Source organism: Erpetoichthys calabaricus, chromosome 2, assembly GCF_900747795.2.
Source record: "Erpetoichthys calabaricus chromosome 2, fErpCal1.3, whole genome shotgun sequence".
NCBI lineage: Eukaryota > Metazoa > Chordata > Cladistia > Polypteriformes > Polypteridae > Erpetoichthys > Erpetoichthys calabaricus.
In genome coordinates, this window is record NC_041395.2 from 266148605 (window position 1) to 266169731 (window position 21127).

The following is a 21127-nucleotide window of genomic DNA, read 5'->3' on the forward strand; positions in this document are numbered from 1 at the left end:
AGCCAAAACTATTTGTACAGTTATTACATTTGGAAAGTGCACTCAGTATAACATGATAGCAAAAGTTTCAGTATACCTTAAGATGGTGAAGTTTCTGTCTAATCCAAGAGTACAGTATTAAGTACAACTTAATGCCAACTGCAAACAGAGTTTCAAACAGCTTGGAAACAAAGACAAATCAGAAGGTTGAAAAAGAAGTCAAAACAGTTGTTTTTTTAATAAGTTTACAGCTTCAAAGTTATTTGATTTTATCATTAGCAAAAATATCTTCATCTGTGACATGGTTTTCACATTGAAAAATTATGTACATTCCATATTTGTGAATTAAATCTGCATATTCTGTTTACTGTGTGTGTTCATTAAAAGTACACACTGTACTGTGCAAATAAACAAAAAATTTAAATTCTCACTTTTCACATTAGTTGTGTACTTTTTGCTTTGTTTTACATTGTAACTGTTGATTATTACAGTGTACTTATCAATGTAAATAAAATAACCATATAGGTAAGTACTCACGTTTCATTATGATTCCATAGTCAATTCCATACTAAGGTACTGTAGGCCATTAAAGAATATCATGTTAATAAACTGAAAAATCAGTTACACCATGTCGGTAAGTTTACAAGAACAGTTTATAGAGTTCATAGTAATTACTCTTCAAGCCACTTTAAAGATGTGACTAAACTGCTGTCATTTTACATGTTTTATGTTTAATTAAATTCACAAACTATTACATTACGCAGTCAGTACATAACATTTTCCATAGTATACTTTATGTTAAGAACTTCTGTCCCCTAATTGAATTTTTAGGTTTATTATCAACCATTAGATAGATAGATAGATAGATAGATAGATAGATAGATAGATAGATAGATAGATAGATAGATAGATAGATAGATATTTTATTAATCCCAAGGGGAAATTCACATAAACAAGGGTTTACAGTACTTAAGCACTTTAGGGCAAAGTGCTCTGATTAGCATTATCTTTGCAAACTGGAAACATTTTAATGAAATCAGATAAATAAAATGAACAACTATTGATTTTCATATAAACACACTTTCTTTAAATATTCTGTATTTTTGAAGATGGTTAAGGTTAGTAAATATGTTTTATATATAAAATCTTAAAAGTGATAATAAAAATGACAGTGTTATCGTTTATACAGTGCCATAAACACTCAGATTAGCCTCATTATAAATCTTTAAAGCACTGATAATAAACTTTCCAAACCTACAAGTAGGCTCAGTACGTACCTCCAGTATTTAACCCTTTCATTACCTGTGTTATCCAAACAAAGTACAGTAGTTCCCAAACAAGATACAGGATGTGAGATGGGCTAAACTATTCTTTTAACTCTGCTTGGTGCAGAAAACTATGTTTAATAAATGATGTTATGTAAATTATCTCAGCCTTTATAAACCCAAGCACATTCATATTTGTTAGCATTTATCAAAGTGATATCAGGCTGTTCATATGGCAGGGATCTGATGAATAAAGATCATCAATTTGAACCATCTCAATTGTTTTTTAAAAGAAAATCACCCAGCAACTTATGACAAAATCTTTTTCATTAGCTTATTCTTGATTTATTGTTGCACCTACAGATCCTCAAAGAATGAACATTAGTAATTTCTTCTTTTTACCTGAGGCTATAGACCAAAGTCAGTTTTGCATGTTTCGATATTTTGGAAAACACAAAGATGAAGAAACTGACCCAGAGTCATATCCTGAATCAGTAGTGGGAACTTAATCTCCTTGTTCTCCTAGTTGCTAGACTATCTGAAAAGGATATCATTTTGCTCATTAAAAGTGAGCTAAATGACATTTAACACATTTTAGCAATTGTTAGTGTGTCAGTATTTAAGCAGAATTCTAGAAACGGCAGTTATTAAGCAGCTAAATGATTATTTCAATAATCATTCTATTCTTGACAAGTTTCAGTCAGGTTGTAGAACACATCATAATGGTTAAAGTAGTAAATGATTGGCAGGTTAATGCGGACATTGGCCGTATATCTGTTCTTGTTCTCTTAGACTTGAGTGCAGCATTTGACACCATAGACCACAGTATTCTTATAAATCACCTTAAGACAATGGGTGGGCCTCTCTGGCAGTGTCTTAGATTGGTTTCACTTTTACTTAACAGGTAGAAAATACTTTGCTAGTTGAGGTGATTGTACTTCAGAGATACATGATATTGTATATGGTGTACTAGAAGGATCTATTCTGGTTCTGCTACTGTATTCAATCTACATGCTTACACTAAGTCAGATTATCTCAAAACACAAGTTACCACAGCTATGCAGACGACACACACGTTTTACTTATTGATAGCGCCTGATGACCCTGATGCTCTTGGCTCTCTAATCCAGTGTCTTAGTATTTACGTTTGGATGAGTAGTAACTTTCTCAAACTAAATAAGGAAAAAACATACATTTCTGTGATTTTCAAACATGGATATAATGAGGGCATTAGAAATAAACTTGATCCCTTATGTTTCAAAATCAAGGCAGGGGTACAGAATTTAGGGGTAATCATTGGCTCTGACCTAAACTTTAAGTCACATATTAACCAGATTACGAGGATTACAATTTTTCACTTAAGGAATATAGCAGAAGTTGGACATCTTATAACTTTACAAGATGCTGAAATATTAGATTACTGTAATGCACTCCTAAAAGGACTACCTAAGAAAGACATCAATCGGTTGCAATTAGTGCAGAATGCAGTAGCCAGAATCTTAACTAGAAAAAGAAAATGTAAACACATCTCACCGGTTTTAGCGTTGTTACATTGGTTACCTGTGGATGAACACGCCATACCTAGAAAGCACTTGTAAAGGCATTACTGCTGTCCATCAGCAAGTTAATTGGCTGTCAGAATGCAGCAAGCTTATAAATAAACAAAGTTCCAAGGATGATATTGTATGGTTGTTTATTCAACATAATATACAAATCTTCATTAGGAGAATTAACATTTTCTTAATACCCTAATATGTAGTTACTACAAATAGACGTTTAAAACAAATAGTATAATAATATAAACGAATAGGCCACTTCCATCCAGTTCAGACTGAGAGTACACTAATCCAGCACCCACAAACAGTACTTGAGGGTTGAAAACCGAGCATAGTATGGAAACCAGTTTATTTAAAAAGAAAATATTTTGCAGAACGTGTTTGCTGAAGAAGGGTATTGTTTGAAGTTAAGGGAGAACAGCATGTTACAGAGTTGTTGGGGCTGTGGGATTTTGTTAGATAAACAAGCAGACCACTGATTTGCTACACCAGCATGAAGAGCGAAGAGTCTTTTACATAAGATACGCATTCTAATGGAACCTAGCAACATTTACTTTATGAGCTCTTTAAAAATGTACTGATTAAAACAGCAACTAAAGTATTAACTAGGAAATAAGTATAGCGGAGTTAAAACCATTGGAAGAAAGTGAAGGACAAGAGAAAATATCTGCCTACCTCTTTCAAACAAGGGCATTTTGTTTGTCCTGTCTCTTGATTATGCTTTATCCCAGATTATGGCACTGTTGTGAACAACTGAATTTTTGGAATCTGTAATGTTTCTTTATTATGCAAACGTTCAAAATACACATTTATCAGTAAAACACAACAAAACACCATATTCAAAAACAAAACTAAGCTATACAAGAGTTTAATAACCCTTTTGAAAATGTACATTTTGAATTTTATAAATAAATGCTTCTTTTCAAAAAGACAAATCTATTAAGTTTCCAGTTCTTCACTCGAGATACAGAAGTCCATCAAAAATGAGCTTCCTTTTCAACTACTGTAGCTCATGCTTTCCATATTTCAATGCATATACGTAAATCCCTCAATATGAATATCCATGTGAGTGTATATTGATTTTTTTTAAGATTTAATGATCCTTCTTTTAATATTAAAGCTTATAAAGAATAAAAGCCAGAAGTGTATTTTTCTCTTTGGTCCTAGTATGCAAAAATATTTGACAGGAAAAAAATTACTCTACTTGGTTCAAGATGCAGGCAATTTTCTTTATATTTCAGGATGTTTGCCATACAAATTGGTTCACTCATGTAGTTACTGATAAAATTTTGAAGGAATATGTAGCATTGTTCAAAATAATTTTACAAAATATTTCAATCTGTATTCTTCCAAAAATACAGTTAGTTTCCAGGAGCCAAGTCAGTGTCAAACCGACAAATCAATGCTGAATGAACAGCATGAGCAGAAATTCAGTTAACACAGTGTATTGTTCATACTGTATAAGGCTAATTAGATTTATCATACATTTCTTTAGTTGAAAATCAACCACACTCCACAAGACAAGTTGTCCTAAAGATCCCAATCTTGCTGCAGCTTGTTTGCATTGAAATAGATTTTAAAAATGTAAAGTAAGCACAAGGGCAATGTTCACATTTGCAAACTGAAGGACATTAACAAAGCTGACAGCTGTTGACTTTATTTTTAGAAACCTGTAAAATTTGAACGGTAAATAGATATCTAAATATGGTATGTGTTGGCATCCATCATTTTTTTCTCAAGCTTCACCTTGAGTTCAGACACTAAAGCTGTGCTGATGTTGGGATTTTTGCTATAAAGTGACTGTGTGTTAGTTTTGGAGGCCACAGCTCCTGAAACAGTGGGCAAATTCAACTCTATTTTGTTGGGGTTGACCAAGTACTTTGTTGGAGGGGGCAACACAGGGGCACAGGGTGGAGGTGGAGCTGGCAATTCAACATTGTTATTGGAGTTAAGGTTTTCACAGTTCTGATCATGATCAGTAATTATAAACTTCTCTGAAAGGTTGCTGGTACGACGTAACTTGAACCACGCTGTCCTGGCTGTCCTTGGGTGTTGGTCTTTGGGTCTTTTCTTGATAATGCGACGGGCAGGAGTGATCCTGTTGGATTTTTTGTTGCGTAAGAACATGGCTGTCGAGATCAGGACTGTAATGATTACCATAAAGCAAATGACCCCAGCAAGCACACCTAGGGCTTTCAAAGGGTTATCTCTACTTTGCAATAAAAATGCTGCCATAGGGCCCCTGAGCCGAGTCTGTAAAAGAGCACAAAAAGATCACATGTAAAAGAGTCCATAGGACTGAGAAAAAAATAAAGTTAATTTGCTGTAATCTTGGTAAGTGAAGACACATCTCTTTTCAGATGGGGCTTTTGATTTTAAACATACAAAGTTAATATTTGATAGGGTGAAAAATACATTAAATATGTGTAAAACATATTTCTAACTCTCCATTGGGTCATTATATAATGGATTTTGTAAAATCAGTTTAATGACTCATATAATTCACACCTTAAATACATCAAACCCCTCTACATTTTACTCCTACCCTTACTCTGCACAATGTCTTAGCTACATTTTCCTGTCACCAGTGAGCTTCTACTCCAGTGTTGCCTCAACTCACTGACAAAGGATTTTCTAACCTTTAATTTGCTTCTGTCAGGAGTAAGAAAGTGTGCATCCTCACTCAAGACTGCTGGACACAGAGTCCAAAGTATATCTGTGGGTACCTATTGGTGTAGAGCATACTGTATATATATATATATATATATATATATATATATATATATATATATATATATATATATATATATATATATATGGGTGCCTATTGGTGGCACAGATGTCATATCACTCAAACCCATCTTATAAAACGTGGCATTCAGGTAACCCATTCATTTGCTCTCTTCTATTGCTTCCAGAATCGGACAAGTAAAGTAACAATAGCACCATGTTATTTCATTGGAAAACATTTTCACATTTAATGTTTCTTTTTGCATAGTTGAGAGATTTCATAAATCTGTTATGACTATTTTTTCCAGGTAGCACTTGAGTGCCCACAGTGATTTTTAATCTAGGACAATTTCAAAGGCCTATTGAAAATCAAAGATAGATAATATCATAGGCGCCTCTCTGTTTCCTTATAGAATTCTAGCATATTAGTTCCCCGCTCCCCATCTGAAACCATGTGACTGTGCCTATAAAAATATTCATCCCCTTGAGAGTTTTCACATTTTATTACTTTGCAATAATGAATCACATTGAGTTTCAGTTGGCTTGTTAGGCATTGGTTAACAGAAAAATGTCTCTGCAAAGTGGTCAAAATTAATTACAGATATAAAATGCTAAGTAATTGTCTGCATAAGTATTCACCCCCCGTTAACATGAATCATCCCTGCTGCAGCCAGAAGTCACATAATTAGTTCAATGGAGATCACTTGTCTGGGGTTTCTGTTGATTGTTGTATAAATACACCTTATCTGGTAGGCCCAACCTGTGGTGAGTCAGTATTATGGCCTAACCTACACAATGAAGACAAAAGAAAATTCCAAACAACTCTGTGAAAAACTAATTAAAACGCACAAGTGAGATAAAAGAGAAAATGTCCAAGTCAACAAATACCCTTGGAGTCCATTTAAATCAATCATTAAGAAATGTCAAGCATATGGTAGAGATGAAAATCAATGAAAACTCTAAAATCATTCAAAAAGAAGACCAGTGTGGGAGGTCACCAAGAGAGCTATGGTAACTCTGAAGGAGTTACAGGCTACAGTGGCTCAGATTGGAAAACAACTGTACATACAAATACTATTACTTGAATGCTTTACCAGTTGTAGCTTTATCGAGGAATGGCAAAGAGAAAGCCACTGTTAAACAAATGCTCATGACATCTCAGCTAAAGATTGCCAGAAAGCACATGGGAGATCCTGAAGTTAGCTGAAAGAAAGGTCTTTGATCTGCTGAGACCAGCATTGAGCTTTTTGGACATCAAACTAAATCCCTTGTTTGGCATAAGCAAGAAACACTACAGTATGAAAAAAACACAATCCCCACGATAAAGCATGTTGGTGGCAGCTTCATACTGCAAGGCTGCTTCTCCACAACAGGCCGCCGGAAAGCTTGTGAGGGTAGGGGGGAAAATAAAGGCAGCAAAATACAAGGATATTCTGTAGGAAAACCTGACACAGTCTGCAAGAAACCTGCACCCTAGGGAGAATGACAACCTCAAGTATAAAACCAAGGCTACAACAGAATCAGAGTCCAGATGTCAGTGCAATTGAGAATGTGTTGCTGGACATTAAAAAGGCTGTTCACTCGCAATCCCCATGTAACCTGAGAACTTAAGCAGTTTTAGAAAGAAGGATGAGGAAAAACCCAGATGTGCAAAGCTGATGAGGACCTGTTTACATAGACTCAAGGCTGTCATGGTTGCCAAAGGTGCAACTGCTAAATACTGACATGAAGGTTTGAATACTTAAGTGATCGATTATTTTGTTTTATATTTGTAAATAATTTAGTTCACTCTGCAGAGATTTGTTGTCACTTTGCCATTCGTTAGATACATAGAACTTTTTTTGTCCCCAGGGGGAAATTTGGCTTTTACAGGAGGCTTTAAATAAATAAATACATAAATAGATTGATAAATATACACACACACACACACACACACACAATATGGTCCAAAAACACACCAGAATGATCAAAAACTTAAAAACAAAGAAATGAAAACTTCTGACTTAGCAGTGTCAGTCTCAGTGAGGCACTATGCAGATGGATTGCTGTTGGTATAAAGGAGCCCCAGTAGCGTTTCTTGACACATATCTACTGAATAATTCACTGGATGAAAGTCCTCCATGTTAGTGTGTCAGAGAAAGGATGTGTAACATTTTTCATAATGGCACTCATTTTTGATTTAATTCTGTCCTTTGCTCCCATAAATAAGATTCCCATTTTAATTAGCTTGTTAATTCAATGGGCCTCTCTTGAAGTGATGTTGCTTAAAGTCTTTTTCTGTCAATCATTGTCCAAAAAGCCAAAGTAAATGTTACATTACTGTTTATGCCAATAAAATGTGAGAACTTCCAAGGGGTTGATACTTATTTTAGAGACTGTAACTGTTCCACAATGCACATGTATTTCACATGTGTTACTTAATCTTTTCCTTATTAATAATTGCTTCTATTAATTTACCCATGAAGCAAAACGTGATGCGGTCAGTCTAACTATAAGTAATAGATCAACTGCCTTTTTAATAAGAAAAATTGCCCACTGGACAGAGGTCACAGGTCAAAAGCCTCAGGCTTTGGAGGAAAACACAATAAAAATCAATAATCTAATAATCTACCTAAGAAAATGAAGTAGTTATTATTTAGATTGAGCTGCCTATGAACCCAGTAGTGAAAAAAGATCCAAATTAAATTTGAATATATACAGTATAATAAACAAATGACCCCAGCTCAATTTCAGTAACATACATAAATATATTTTACAAACTAGGTCACAACCCCAGTTACATTTACTAAAAGTATTGGTAAATTACTATATAACAGTTGTCAAGATATACAGTACATATCTATTTTAAATCCATAAATTGCAAGTGATAAAAAATCCTCTTTGTATCCCAAACAAATAAAATGAGATATTTTAGATGTTTTAACTGAGGTCAGATTCTTTGTAACTCTCAATTGGAGTAACATTTATGTGGATTGATAGCCATATAGTTTACCTTAATTTAATAATCTGTTGATAATCTAGCTAAATTGTTTAATTTGCTTAGTATACATTATAACAGGGTGGCACGGTGGCACAGTGGGTAGCGCTGCTGCCTCGCAGTTGGGAGATCTGGGGACCTGGGTTTGCTTCCCGGGTCCTCCCTGCGTGGAGTTTGCATGTTCTCCCCGTGTCTGTGTGGGTTTCCTCCGGGTGCTCCGGTTTCCTCCCACAGTCCAAAGACATGCAGGTTAGGTGCATTGGCGATTCTAAATTGTCTCTGGGTGTGTGTGTGCATGTGCCCTGCGGTGGGCTGGAGCTCTGCCCGGGGTTTCTTTCCTGCCTTGCGCCCTGTGCTGGCTGGGATTGGCTCCAGCAGACCCCCATTAGACCCTGCAGTTAGGATATAGCGGGTTGGATAATGGATGGATGGATGGATAAATTATAATATAGAAATTATACAAAGAGTTTCAATGCTATCTGAAATTCATTCTCTTTCTTATGTAGTACTTTTCATAGAGGTTTGCAGCCCAGCATACAAATGCATCTGCTATAAGAAAGAATAAAGATCAGATAACAACTTCCTTCTTCACTTATTACCACAAGAAAATGTAAATACTGAGATTAAGTATTTTTGCCGCATTAATATAATGTAAGTATATTAACTGATGTTCCTGTCCTCATCATATTAATTGTACATATTCACTGTGTACTTCTAGAAATTGAGCAAATCATGTAAGGCTTTATATCTTTCTAAATTTTAGAAATCCATCCACAGGATTATGCCAGTTCTGATATTTCTTTTGCAGCTCTTCTATTGGCAAAAAGTGAACCCCAAAATAATTTTAAATCACTGTTTGTTTTAGGTAAACAATTAAAAACATGTGCTCCTGTACTCTTTTACAGACAACCGCATTGAAAGGGAAATGCAAATTGACAATCTAAAAGCCAACAATGAATGGGTAATCTGAATTTAAGAGGCATTTTAAGGACAAGGTCTCTTGATAATTTTTCTGATTCTGCCCTTTGGATGAATTCGAGACCTTTTCACTGATTTCCAGTATATCAATGAAGAAATAAGAATGGTTAATGAAATGCTGATGATGACCAAACTCATGCAAAATCCAAACACCTTCCATGGCTGATTCCTGAGGCCCAGAAAAAATGTTCTTACCCTTGATTTGATCTAGAAACAACACAAAACAACAGGGCAGTGATACAGTACATAAGGTAAGTGCTATGTTTCACTACATAAGAAGGATGTAACATTTGTTTGACAATTGGCTTTTGTGAATTTCTTCAACCATTGCAAATGTACTTTGAACTTTTTTAAATGTTCTTGTACTTTCTGCTTTGGTTATCATCAGTTTTGGTTGTGTGTAAAGCTTGTGTTTAATATATCAGCATTTCTCTTGATATAAATGAACAGAAACATTTAAATGGAAGAGATGGTTTCCAGACTAACAGCATAACATGCCATTATTTTACAAGGAACTCATGAGATGATACAGACAACATACAGTATATGGCATGTTTTATATATTGTTGTAACATGTATATTGAGGAATTACACAATTACAGACATAATGTTAACTTCTTAAATGCAAATTCCCAGATAATTCTGTGTATTCTATATAAAATGCCCCAAGAACAAATTTGTACAATGTCGTTAATTGGCTCTGAGGCTAGGGATCTGCACTGGTAATCGGAAGGTTGCCGGTTCGAATCCCGTAAATGCCAATAGGGACTCTGCTCTGTTGGGCCCTTGAGTAAGGCCCTTAACCTGCAATTGCTGAGTGCTTTGAGTAATGAGAAAAGCGCTATATGAAATGCAAAGAATTTTTATTATTATCTTTAAAAATATGTTTAAAAATATTTTTTAAGAAGTATTATTTCAAGAGTAATACATGGTTAATCTGGTATTACAAATTAAATTTTGTACACAGACTCACTAAAAGAGTACTTAATATTAAAATTATCAGTTCACTAGAAGCATGGTGGTATTTTTAGAAAATACAAAACTTACTAAGACAATATGCTTGAAATAAAATAAATTTTTTATAACAATAACATTCATTTTGTTTCATAATTGTGTCTGTGTACAGCACTTTAACAATAGCAGCTTTGAAAACTGCTTCACTTAATGACTCTACTAGTATATTTTAGCATTTATGTGAAAATACTTTACAGTATATGTACAAAATATTTAGATTTATTATAAAACGTTCCTATCTAGACTAGGCTGCTTTAACTCCATAACTTTTAAAATAACAATCTGTTTACTTTTCAGACTTTTAATAAAGAATCTACCATCTTCCTTGCATGTCAATGAAGTGTTTCACTGATATGATATACTAGACTTACCTCTTCTGTGATATCAATCTTCACCACTGCTGTAGTACTAAAGGATGGTGACCCTCTGTCTTTAGCTTGAATCACTACAGACCATTTGCAGTCCTTTTGTTTTGTAATATTTTGGACAATATCCAGTGATTTAATGTAAGGCTTCAGCTTGATTTCTCCAGTTGCTGCATTTATGTCAAAAATATTATCTGGATCAGTTTGCATTATGGAATATTCAACAACATTATTTGGCTCCTCTGCATCATAATCTACAGCCTGCAAAAAATAAAAAAGGACAATTTTAAGACCATTAATGACAATGTTAACCCTATGCCAAGCCGTCCAGACTACACTGTTGCATGATACAAGGAACTGCAGGTTAAAAATTGTTATGGAACTAAATGGCCTCTGCTCGGCAGGGAGCACTGTTAAGAAGATTTAACAAAGATCTTCATTCTTAAAGGGAAAACTTTTCTAAATGTGATAGAAGCCTTGTGTGCACAACTGAAAAACTGGAGAAAACTTTAAAGGTGAGCCTGGGAAAAGGGCAATAGGCTTTATGTTAACTAATTTAGAAAGGATTTGTGGGTAGGTGTGTATTGTGACTGAGGAGATGATCTAACATGAAGTAGTTCCTCTAGATATTTTGATTAAACTGTGATAACAGATATCAGAGGTTGACTGGACATGACTAATGACTGGCCACCTAAACTCTTTGGTCAGGATGACAGTTCAGGTAAGGGCTCATTAGCGAAGAGGGATGTGAATTGGGAAAAATAACTGCATAAGAGGAAGAAACAGAGTACAAAACATCTATCAAACATGCAGGCTATGTAGGAATTTACCAGGACTGAGTGCATATGAGAAGAAGGCCACGTCAAAAATCCTAGGAAAATCAACTTGGTAATTTCCAGGTCAAAACTTACTACAATTCTTGGAGATGTCTCTAGCTGGCAAATTAGTGAACAAAACAGCAAAGTTACAGGGTAAAGCACGCAAAACACCATTCCTTCTCATGTATATACACAGACATTTTGAAGTAAAAAAATCATGAGAGACTTGACTGGTTAGCTTTCTTTTCCTTGTGGGGGTTTAGTTTTTCTAAAGTAAGCTATTTGGAAAGAATACATTTAATTGGTTTTAAAAAAGCAGAGCTACTCTTCATGTAAGCAACAAAGGAAAGTGTCAGTGTTGTATAGAGTACCTAACAACCATTAAAAGATGTTTTAATGGAAAGTGACTTAAAAGTAAAAATTGTCCATGATAAAACTTCTCAGGTATAAGTTTTAAAGTGTCTGATATTAAGTGTACTTAAGCATCAAACTACAATTAAATGTAAGATTTTCTCCCTTTTTTTATATACAGTAATCCCTCCTCGATCGTGGGGGTTGCGTTCCAGAACCCCCCGCGAAAGGTGAAAAATCCGCAAAGTAGAAACCATATGTTTATATGGTTATTTTTATATTGTCATGCTTGGGTCACAGATTTGCACAGAAACACAGGAGGTTGTAGAGAGACAGGAACTTTATTCAAACACTGCAAACAAATATTTGTCTCTTTTTCAAATGTTTAAACTGTGCTCCATGACAAGACAGAGATGACAGTTCCGTCTCACAATTAAAAGAATGCAAACATATCTTCCTCTTCAAAGGAGTGCGCGTCAGGAGCAGAGAATGTCAGAGAGAGAGAAAAGCAAACAAATCAATAGGGCTGTTTTGCTTTTAAGTATGCGAAGCACCGCGGCACAAAGCAGTTGCAATGAAGGCGGCAGCTCACACCCCTTCCGTCAGGAGCAGAGAATGTCAGAGAGAGAGAGAGAGACAGATAAAAACAAACAATCAAAAATCAATACGTGCCCTTCGAGCTTTTAAGTATGCGAAGCACCGTGCAGCATGTCGCTTCACAAATCAGCTGCACAGAAGGGAGCAACGTGAAGGTAATCTTTCAGCATTTTTAGACGAGCGTCCATATCGTTTGGTGTGCGAACAGCCCCCCTGCTCACACCCCCTCCGTCAGGAGCAGAGAATGTCAGAGCAAGAGAGAGAGAGAGAAAAGTAAGTTGGGTAGCTTCTCAGCCATCTGCCACTAGCGTCCCTTGTATGAAATCAACTGGGCAAACCAACTGAGGAAGCATGTACCAGAAATTAAAAGACCCATTGTCCGCAGAAATCCGCGAACCAGCAAAAAATCCGCGATATATATTTAAATATGCTTACATATAAAATGCACGATAGAGTGAAGCCGCGAAAGTCGAAGCCCGATATAGCGATCGGCTACAACATTAAAACAACATGCCTAATATTGTGTACGTCCCCCTCATACATCCAAAACAGCTCTGACCCACAGAGGTATGGGCTCCGCAAGACCTCCGAAAGTGCCCTGTGCTATCTGGCACCAAGACATTAGCAACAGATCTCTTGAGTCCTGTGAAAGTTACAAGGATCAGACTTGTTTTTTCAGTACACCCTGAAAATGCTTGATTGGATTGAGATCTAGGGAATTTTGAGGCCACATCAATACATTGAACTCTTTCTCGTGTTCCTCAGACCATTACTGAAAAATGTTTGCTGTGTGGCAGGGTGCATCATCCTATTAAAAGAGGCCACTGCCATAAGGGAACACTATAGTATAGTGTTCTGTTCTGTGTATTATATTGACCCCTTCTTTTTGGCACCCACTGCACACCCAACCTACCTGGAAAGGGGTCTCTCTTTGAACTGCCTTTCCCAAGGTTTCTTCCATTTTTTCCCTACAAGGGTTTTTTTGGGAGTTTTCCTTGTTTTCTAAGAGAGTCAAGGCTGGGGGGCTGTCAAGAGGTAGGGCCTGTTAAAGCCCATTGCAGCACTACTTGTGTGATTTTGGGCTATACAAAAATAAATTGTATTGTATTGTCATAAAGAGACATACATTGTCTGTAGCAATCTTTAGGAAAGTGGTATGTGTTAAAGTAACATCCACATGAATGTCAGGACCCAAGATTTCCCAGCAGAACATTGCACAGAGCATCACATTGCCTCTACAGGCTTGCCTTCTTCCCACAGTGCATCCTGCTGCCATTTCTTACCCAGGGAAACAACACACTCACACTAGGCTGTCCGCATGTTCTAAAAGAAAATGTGGTTCATCACACCTTCTCCTATTGCTCTATGGTCTAGTTCTGATGCTCATTGCCCAGTGTAGGCACTTTTGGTGGTGGACTGGAGTCAGCATGGGCACTCTGACCAGTCTGCAGCTATGTAGTCCCATACACAACAAGCTGTGATGCATTGTGTGTTATGAGACCTTTCTCTCATGGCAGGTATTAGATTTTTCAGCAATTTGTGCTACAGTAGCTCTTCTGTGGTATCAGGCATCAATGAGTCTTGGGCACCCATAACCCTTTTGCCAGTTCAGCGGTTGTCCTTCATTGAGTCACTTTTGGTAGGTACTAACCACTGCCTACCAGGAAGAGCCCATAAGACCTGCCATTTTGGAGATCCCCTGACCCAGTCATGTAATTTTCAAAGTTACTCAGATACTTACACTTACCCATTTTTCATGCTTTCAACTCATAACCTTCAAGAACTGACTGTTCACGTGCAGCCTAATATGTTGCATCCTTGATAGTTGCTATTGTAACGTGTACCAAGATAATCAATGTTATTCACTTCACCTGTCAATGGTTTTAATGTTGTGGCTGTATATATATATATATATATATATATATATATATATATAGTAAGGAACTGCCGGCAGCCCAACCTGGCCAGGACACCCAAGGGATGGAAGGATCAGGGAAGGCAGCCTATTTAGCACATTGCCTCCCCCAGAACACTTGATGGCAGCCCCCCTGAGTTGCAGCAGTGCCTCCGATTCCCTTAGGGCTCCATAGAATTTGGAGTTTGGCGCAGCCCTGTTCTATGAGTGATCCCAGGGGGCATTGCAGGAATGGCTGAGCCCTTTGGTGCAGCACTTCTGCTACACCTGGGTGCCCTATAAAAGGAGCCAGCTGCTGCTTCTCTGGGAGCCAGAGTTGGGTGGAAGAGGATGAAGCTTACCAGAGGAGAAGTGGAGGTGAAAGAGAGTAGAAAAAGAACGTGCTGTGTGCTGTAGACTGCTTTGTACTGTGGTGTTGTGGGGAGCAAGGGAGAAGAGCTTCCCCACATATGATAAAATGTGCGTGTGCCCTGGTATCTGTTGTGTTGGGTGTTTAGGGAGCTGTGTAGCCCCTGGAGGTCACAATATATATATTAAAAAAGTTTTTAAAAAACAAAATATAATTCATGTGAATCGTTTGTAATCAGAAATGTATGTTCGGCATAAATGCAATCTGAACGTGTGACATTCGACATGAGTGGACATCTTGATGATTGTATACTAATTCAGTAGGGTAGGTGCTAATGGGAGAGGCATGCATATTTTTCTGCCTTAAGAGGGAACTAATTTATTCCTGAAAAGTAAATAAGTACATTTTATTAAATAGAGCACTTTTCAAGGAAAAATGTTGCAAAGTGCTCTACAAACAGTAATCACACACTCTCACTCACTCAAAAATGAGATAACAAATTAAAACCAAGAATAAAATACATAGACATACACAATAAAAACACTTTTGTAAAGTACTTAATACATTTAAGTAGAAAACATTTTCAAGTACTCCCTGGCCCCAAAGGAGATCACCATTTTTCTTCAAACAACAATGAACAATATGGAAATTGATAAAGTTAGTTTAACAACATCAGTTATCAAAACAAATCCTAAGAAGATGTTGCCCTTCATTAAATAATGTTTAATAAATCACTTTACCTAGATGTTATGCCTTCTAGTTACACATTCAAAGAAATGGTATTTTAGATTTTCCTGAACTTTTCTAACAAATTCACAATCTGTTTTGGAGCCATGATGCTAAGGAAAATGTAAGAACCCATATAAGCACCACACATGACAAGGTGAATGAACCACAGCACATTAATTCACGAGTAGAAGACATCTCACTGCAGCCTGCAGATCTGTTCTGCATCCCAGATTCTCCATATATACAAATTTTCCTAAAGCCTGGGAAGTCTGTATTATACACAATTGACTGAGCATAACATTGTGTGTATTTGTGTAGCCCTTTTGTTTTCTATTTTAATAGTGCAGTGACAAATGTATCCAACAAAATGTATCAAAATAAAAGTAACCAATTGCATTTGAAAATGTAGTGAAGTAAAAGTAAAAGTACATAGAAAATATTATAGACAAGTAAAGTAGAGTCTCTTGCATTACTATACAGCACTGAAAACTGTTGCACTCAGTTTTTTCAGAAGTAGTAGCAGTAGTAATATTCTCACATGTACAGAATACAGTGAAATTCTTATTGGCATGTCTCACCAACATGCAAAACATTGTAATTTTCTGCTGCCATTACAAACAAATAATACTGTAACTGAAGCTATTACTGTTATATTTATATCAACACATAAAACTTCTGTTTTGTTTATCTTAATTTGTTGTTTAGTGGTGCGTCTAATTTTCAGTCATTTACAGCTTCTCTTGTCTTCTTTAATATACGATTCTTCATATTGTATTTCACACAAAATTTAAAAACATCTAGCTTTTTTCATAGAAATATACTTTAGATTATGTTTTTGAACAGCCAAGGGTGTACAGTGACACTGTAGGAAGCAGAGTACTTCTGGAGTGGAAACTGAGCTGTGTACAGCTTTCTGAAATATTAAAATGTTCAGATATGACCGTGTCTTATATGGTATTATTGTAACACTGTCTTGAAGGTAAGCAAGGTTTAAATCATCAGACAGTTAGGTTCAAGAGAAGTTGCACTGTCCTCATTTTGGCAACAGGGTGTCTTTCAGGTATTGTGTTTGTTCACATTAATTGATTTGAAGTTTTGAAATATTGTCCAGATCTATGTTATCCCAATGAGTAACGGCTGAAAAGAAGACACAGAATGATATTCATTCATCCACCTTCATTCTGATCCCTTACTTTCTACACAGATTCATAAGAAACAAAAGAGTTTCCTGACAGCAGTTGCCACCAAATAGGAATACCCAGGCTATTGAACTGATGCTCTGAGTGGTAATTGTGAACTTATCTCCATTGCACATATTATGATCTATAGGAAGACATCAGCTATCACATGGCTTTGTAAATTAGATTCAACCATTACTGAAAATTGCAAAATCTTCACATTTTCTGTGAGAAACCTCCCAGCAATTTTCAGATAAAACATAGATTTACATAATTTTAATTTTCTCTGAATAATTATAACCTGAATATTTTGAACATACATTTGTAATTTAAATACATCAATCTCCATTTGGTTTCTATTCATTAGTCAATTGATGTTGTATCAAAGACTTGTTTAACCCAATAAAAATGACATATTTCACTCCTATTTGGCATCACTAATGTTACAATATAAGTTATTTCCTTATACAATTTACCAGTATTTTAAAACATTTTTATTGCTTAGTAAATTAGTTTTTTAATTTTATGTCTATTTTAGAATATGTGACTTAACAGCAATGAAAACTATCTGAAGGTGTGTGTTTTACTGTAGAATTTTCTATTTTTCAGTGTTAGGGCAATGAGAACCTGTTGTCAATCTTCTTAGAGTGAAATTCAAGGACCATGGCTAGTGAAAGAAAGAAAGAAAGAAAGAAAGAAAGAAAGAAAGAAAGAAAGAAAGAAAGAAAGAAAGAAAGAAAGAAAGAAAGAAAGAAAGAAAGAAAGAAAGAAAGAAAGAAAGAAAGAAAGAAAGAAAGAAATGTTCATACCTCTACTTTTACTGGTGCCCCAATAATCATTGTTTTTTCAAAAATATTGTCGTTAAACTCAGGACAGTGGTCATTCATATCCAGTACTGTGACAAAGACCTCTGCCAAGCTATACTTCCCTTCTGTATCTTCTGCCTTTACATAGAAATTGTACTTTGATTTCACTTCAGCATCAAGTGAGGCCCACGGTTGTGTGTAAATGATACCAGTTGAGGGATGAATAAGAAATCTGTAAAAGAAAAAAGATGTGTAAAAAATTCTGAAAAATCTGTATTTTTTTAAATTCTTACAGAAAACCTTGGTCATGTTGCTGGACTGACTGAAAACTCTAAGGTGTCCTTGTGAAGTCTGGTACCTTATCCAGAGCTACTGTATATCCTCTGATATTCGGAACTACAGGTGTAGACTGTGGATACTTTCACACCTCCGATCAACAATAACTAAGATCTGATAATGGATGAATGGGTGTCAGGATCTAAGTAAGGTATTTTATATACAATTTAAGTATCATAGGCATTATCTAAATAAATATATTGTTTTGTTTGAAAGTATGATGTTTCAAGTAGTATGCAACAATTATCTTTCTAACTCCTAAGGCAGACTTTGCTTCCCCATAACCATAAAATTGTGGTTAAGTGGGTTCTTAAAACAGACTGATGGATTTGGAGTGGTAGTTAATGCATGTTTAATTCCCACCTTGCACCCAGTGTTCCTTGGTATAGACTGTGCTTCTCTGTAATTGTACACTTTATTAATTAATATTAAGAGACTACTTTATTTATTCTGCAGTGGGCTGGCGCCCTGCCCGGGATTTGTTCCTGCCTTGTGCCCTGTGTTGGCTGGGATTGGCTCCAGCAGACCCCCGTGACACTGTGTTAGCATATAATGGGTTGGACGATGACTGACTGACTGACTTTATTTATTAAAAAATACATTCTTTAAGGAACTGCATATAAAAAATATTTTATATAGTTCTAGCTTCATATTCTACAAAATCAGTTCATCATTTTCTAGCATGTTTTGTTCTGAACAGGGTTGTGGAGGGTGCTTGAACCTGTCCCTGTTAACACAGGCTGCAATGCAGGAACACACCCTGGACAGGGTGCCAGTCCCTTGCAGCATGAACAACCACACACTAGGGGTCAATTTAACGTTGCCAATCCACCTAACCTGCATAACTTTGGACTGTGGGAGGAAACCAGAGCACCCAGAGGAAGCACACACAGGCACTGGGAAGATGTTAAAGTTGCCTTTTCGAATGCTAAGTTGGATGTATGTATATTTATACAATATCATCAGAGAAGCTTCAAAAATTTTTCTGATAAAAAAGAACAATACAACTGAACTAGGAATGACGAATATTGTATTACTTGTAAACATTTTTTGTTATTAAAAATGCACAATGGGCAGCATATGCAAAGATTTGATTCACATAGTGCCATCTTTTTCATAAAAGGGGAAAATGACAAGAATCCTGATTAGCTATGATACTTTTTTGCACCAAAAGATAGATAAATTGTAAGGCATTTTCTTTTTCAAAAATTAAGCTTTGTTGTGACACTAATAACTGAAATCTAATTTAGTTAAAGGTCATTTTTCTGTTTATTGCTTATTAGAAAATATTCTCATATATAGAAATAAATTACCTGCAATTTGCTAAATTTTAGTGTGAGATAAGGCTTCATCTGGTATCATTGCCTTAGTAAATGATGGAAAATAAGACTATTTTTTCTAAAAATAGCTATATGTTTAGCACCATTTGCATTTTCATCTGTCTGTTTTCCTTTCCTTTACAGTTTGTGTCTTGTGAGACTTAACACATTGCTTAGTAGCTGTAAGTTTTCACACACCAATAATTGCACTTCTCCTATGAGGTGCAGACAGTGCATAAATTTGCATATGACTGTCTTCCCATGGTTATCAAATTCTAGAATCTTCTTATCACCAGCTGTCAGATTTCAAGTTAATTGGCCGTGCTAGGTGAAGCAACTGCATTATTCTTTCTCAATCCAATTACGAGATTAGTCAAAGCTTCTAGTGTGAGCCTTAAAATAAGCTCCTTTAAGAAGCCACAGGAACTGCCTGGTGCAGCAGAAGAAAATCTGGCTTATATAGCACACTTTAGAAAGAAGCATCACAAAGCCCTAATCAGAAGGTAAAAACAACAGACCAATGTACCGGAAAGACAGAAACAAGTACAGGGTTCAGAACTCATAAGTCAAACCTAAGAAACAACAAAGGATGTGCAGAATTGTAAATGATTTGTATTTACCAAAAATCGAGAAGTATTATTAGTCATTGATATTCTGTCATCTAGTTGTTTAAAACCAGTGTTACAGTAATAGGGTGGTGGAATCTGTCTCTACAGAATCAACCACACAATAACAGATATTCGTATCAACCAAAGAAACACTAGCATTGAGCTAATGATACAGTGGAATGAAAGTGACAGGCTTTGTTTATTGAGTAGAATCAAGCCATTTCACGTGGTAGCATTGTTGTAAAATTCTTTTAACAGCCATTTAATCTGTAGTCTGTAGACGATACAAAGGCATCGCCAATTCAGGTTGTGCTCAATCGATTAACCTCAAACACTAAAACTTAGAAGCAAATGTGTTATATAAAGAGAAAACCTTAAACTAGTTAGTGTTACAACATGTACCACACTAGATAGACGATATCTTCACCATTATTTTAAAATCAGGTATTTTTGCATCTTTTCTTAGTAGCCATATAGTGTTTTTTGAATGGAGCAACATTGATTAGAATAATTTTTTCTTACTGAAGAAAAAATTGCATCCCGTTGTTAAAATAGCAAGTAGTCCACAGTACGTATTTGTAATTTGCTCTCTGCTTATTCTCACAGTTATGTAAAATCCCATTCTTTTTGCTACAGTATATACTGTAGTAGACTCCTACTTTTTATTAAACTCCTCTCTAATTGTTATCAATAGCCAGTTTTTTGCAAAGCTAGTCAGTATCAGATGGCCCTTTGAGTAGTAGTATATAAAGTGCTTTCCAATATGGGTGTTCATATCATATGGTCAAACATGAGAACTTTTTCCAGCTCACTTTCTCACCAGGCCAGGAATGTGACAGCAAGGTTTCTGGGTCTAATGCTGGAAGTGATATCCTAGTACTATTTTTGATATCAAAATGCAAGGAGCTGCAAGCTTAAAAGAAAGTGTTACATTCTTAAGGGTGATTTTAGGACCACAATATTTCCTTTGATTAGTTACTTTTCTTATCTATTCATTTTTAAGGAATACTTTAATAAAGTCCCTTTACATCCTTTCAGTCAGTCATTGTAAATGCTTATTAGATAAAATACTCTCAACATACGACTCTAGTTACTTTTTTCTTATTATTATATTGATCACTATGTGACCTTGAAGGGCTAGAAAACTGATAGGTGGATGCATGATTATTTCTATCCTTTCGCTTATTGGTTTTTAATTTTACTTCTGTTTTGCAATTTCCTACACTTCCTAATACCCCTTTCTAAAATCCTTTAGTC

General features: G+C 35.8%; 1 protein-coding gene across 3 annotated transcripts in view; it reads right to left on the reverse strand.

Moving 5' to 3' along the window:
- Positions 1–3907: 3907 nt before the first annotated feature.
- Positions 3908–21127, reverse strand: part of cdhr1a (cadherin-related family member 1a) — a 92051-nt gene continuing 74831 nt past the window's right edge. For 2 of the 3 annotated variants that reach the window (XM_051923909.1, XM_028795485.2), the window contains exons 15-17: positions 17611–17839; positions 10871–11125; positions 3908–5053 (exon numbers count right to left, since the gene is read on the reverse strand). In XM_051923909.1, the coding sequence (XP_051779869.1) occupies positions 4499–5053; positions 10871–11125; positions 17611–17839 (1039 nt within the window). In that variant the 3' untranslated portion in view covers positions 3908–4498. Of the gene's footprint in view, positions 5054–9140; positions 9693–10870; positions 11126–17610; positions 17840–21127 lie in introns of those variants that run through there. The other variant, XM_051923910.1, reaches the window with a different exon arrangement.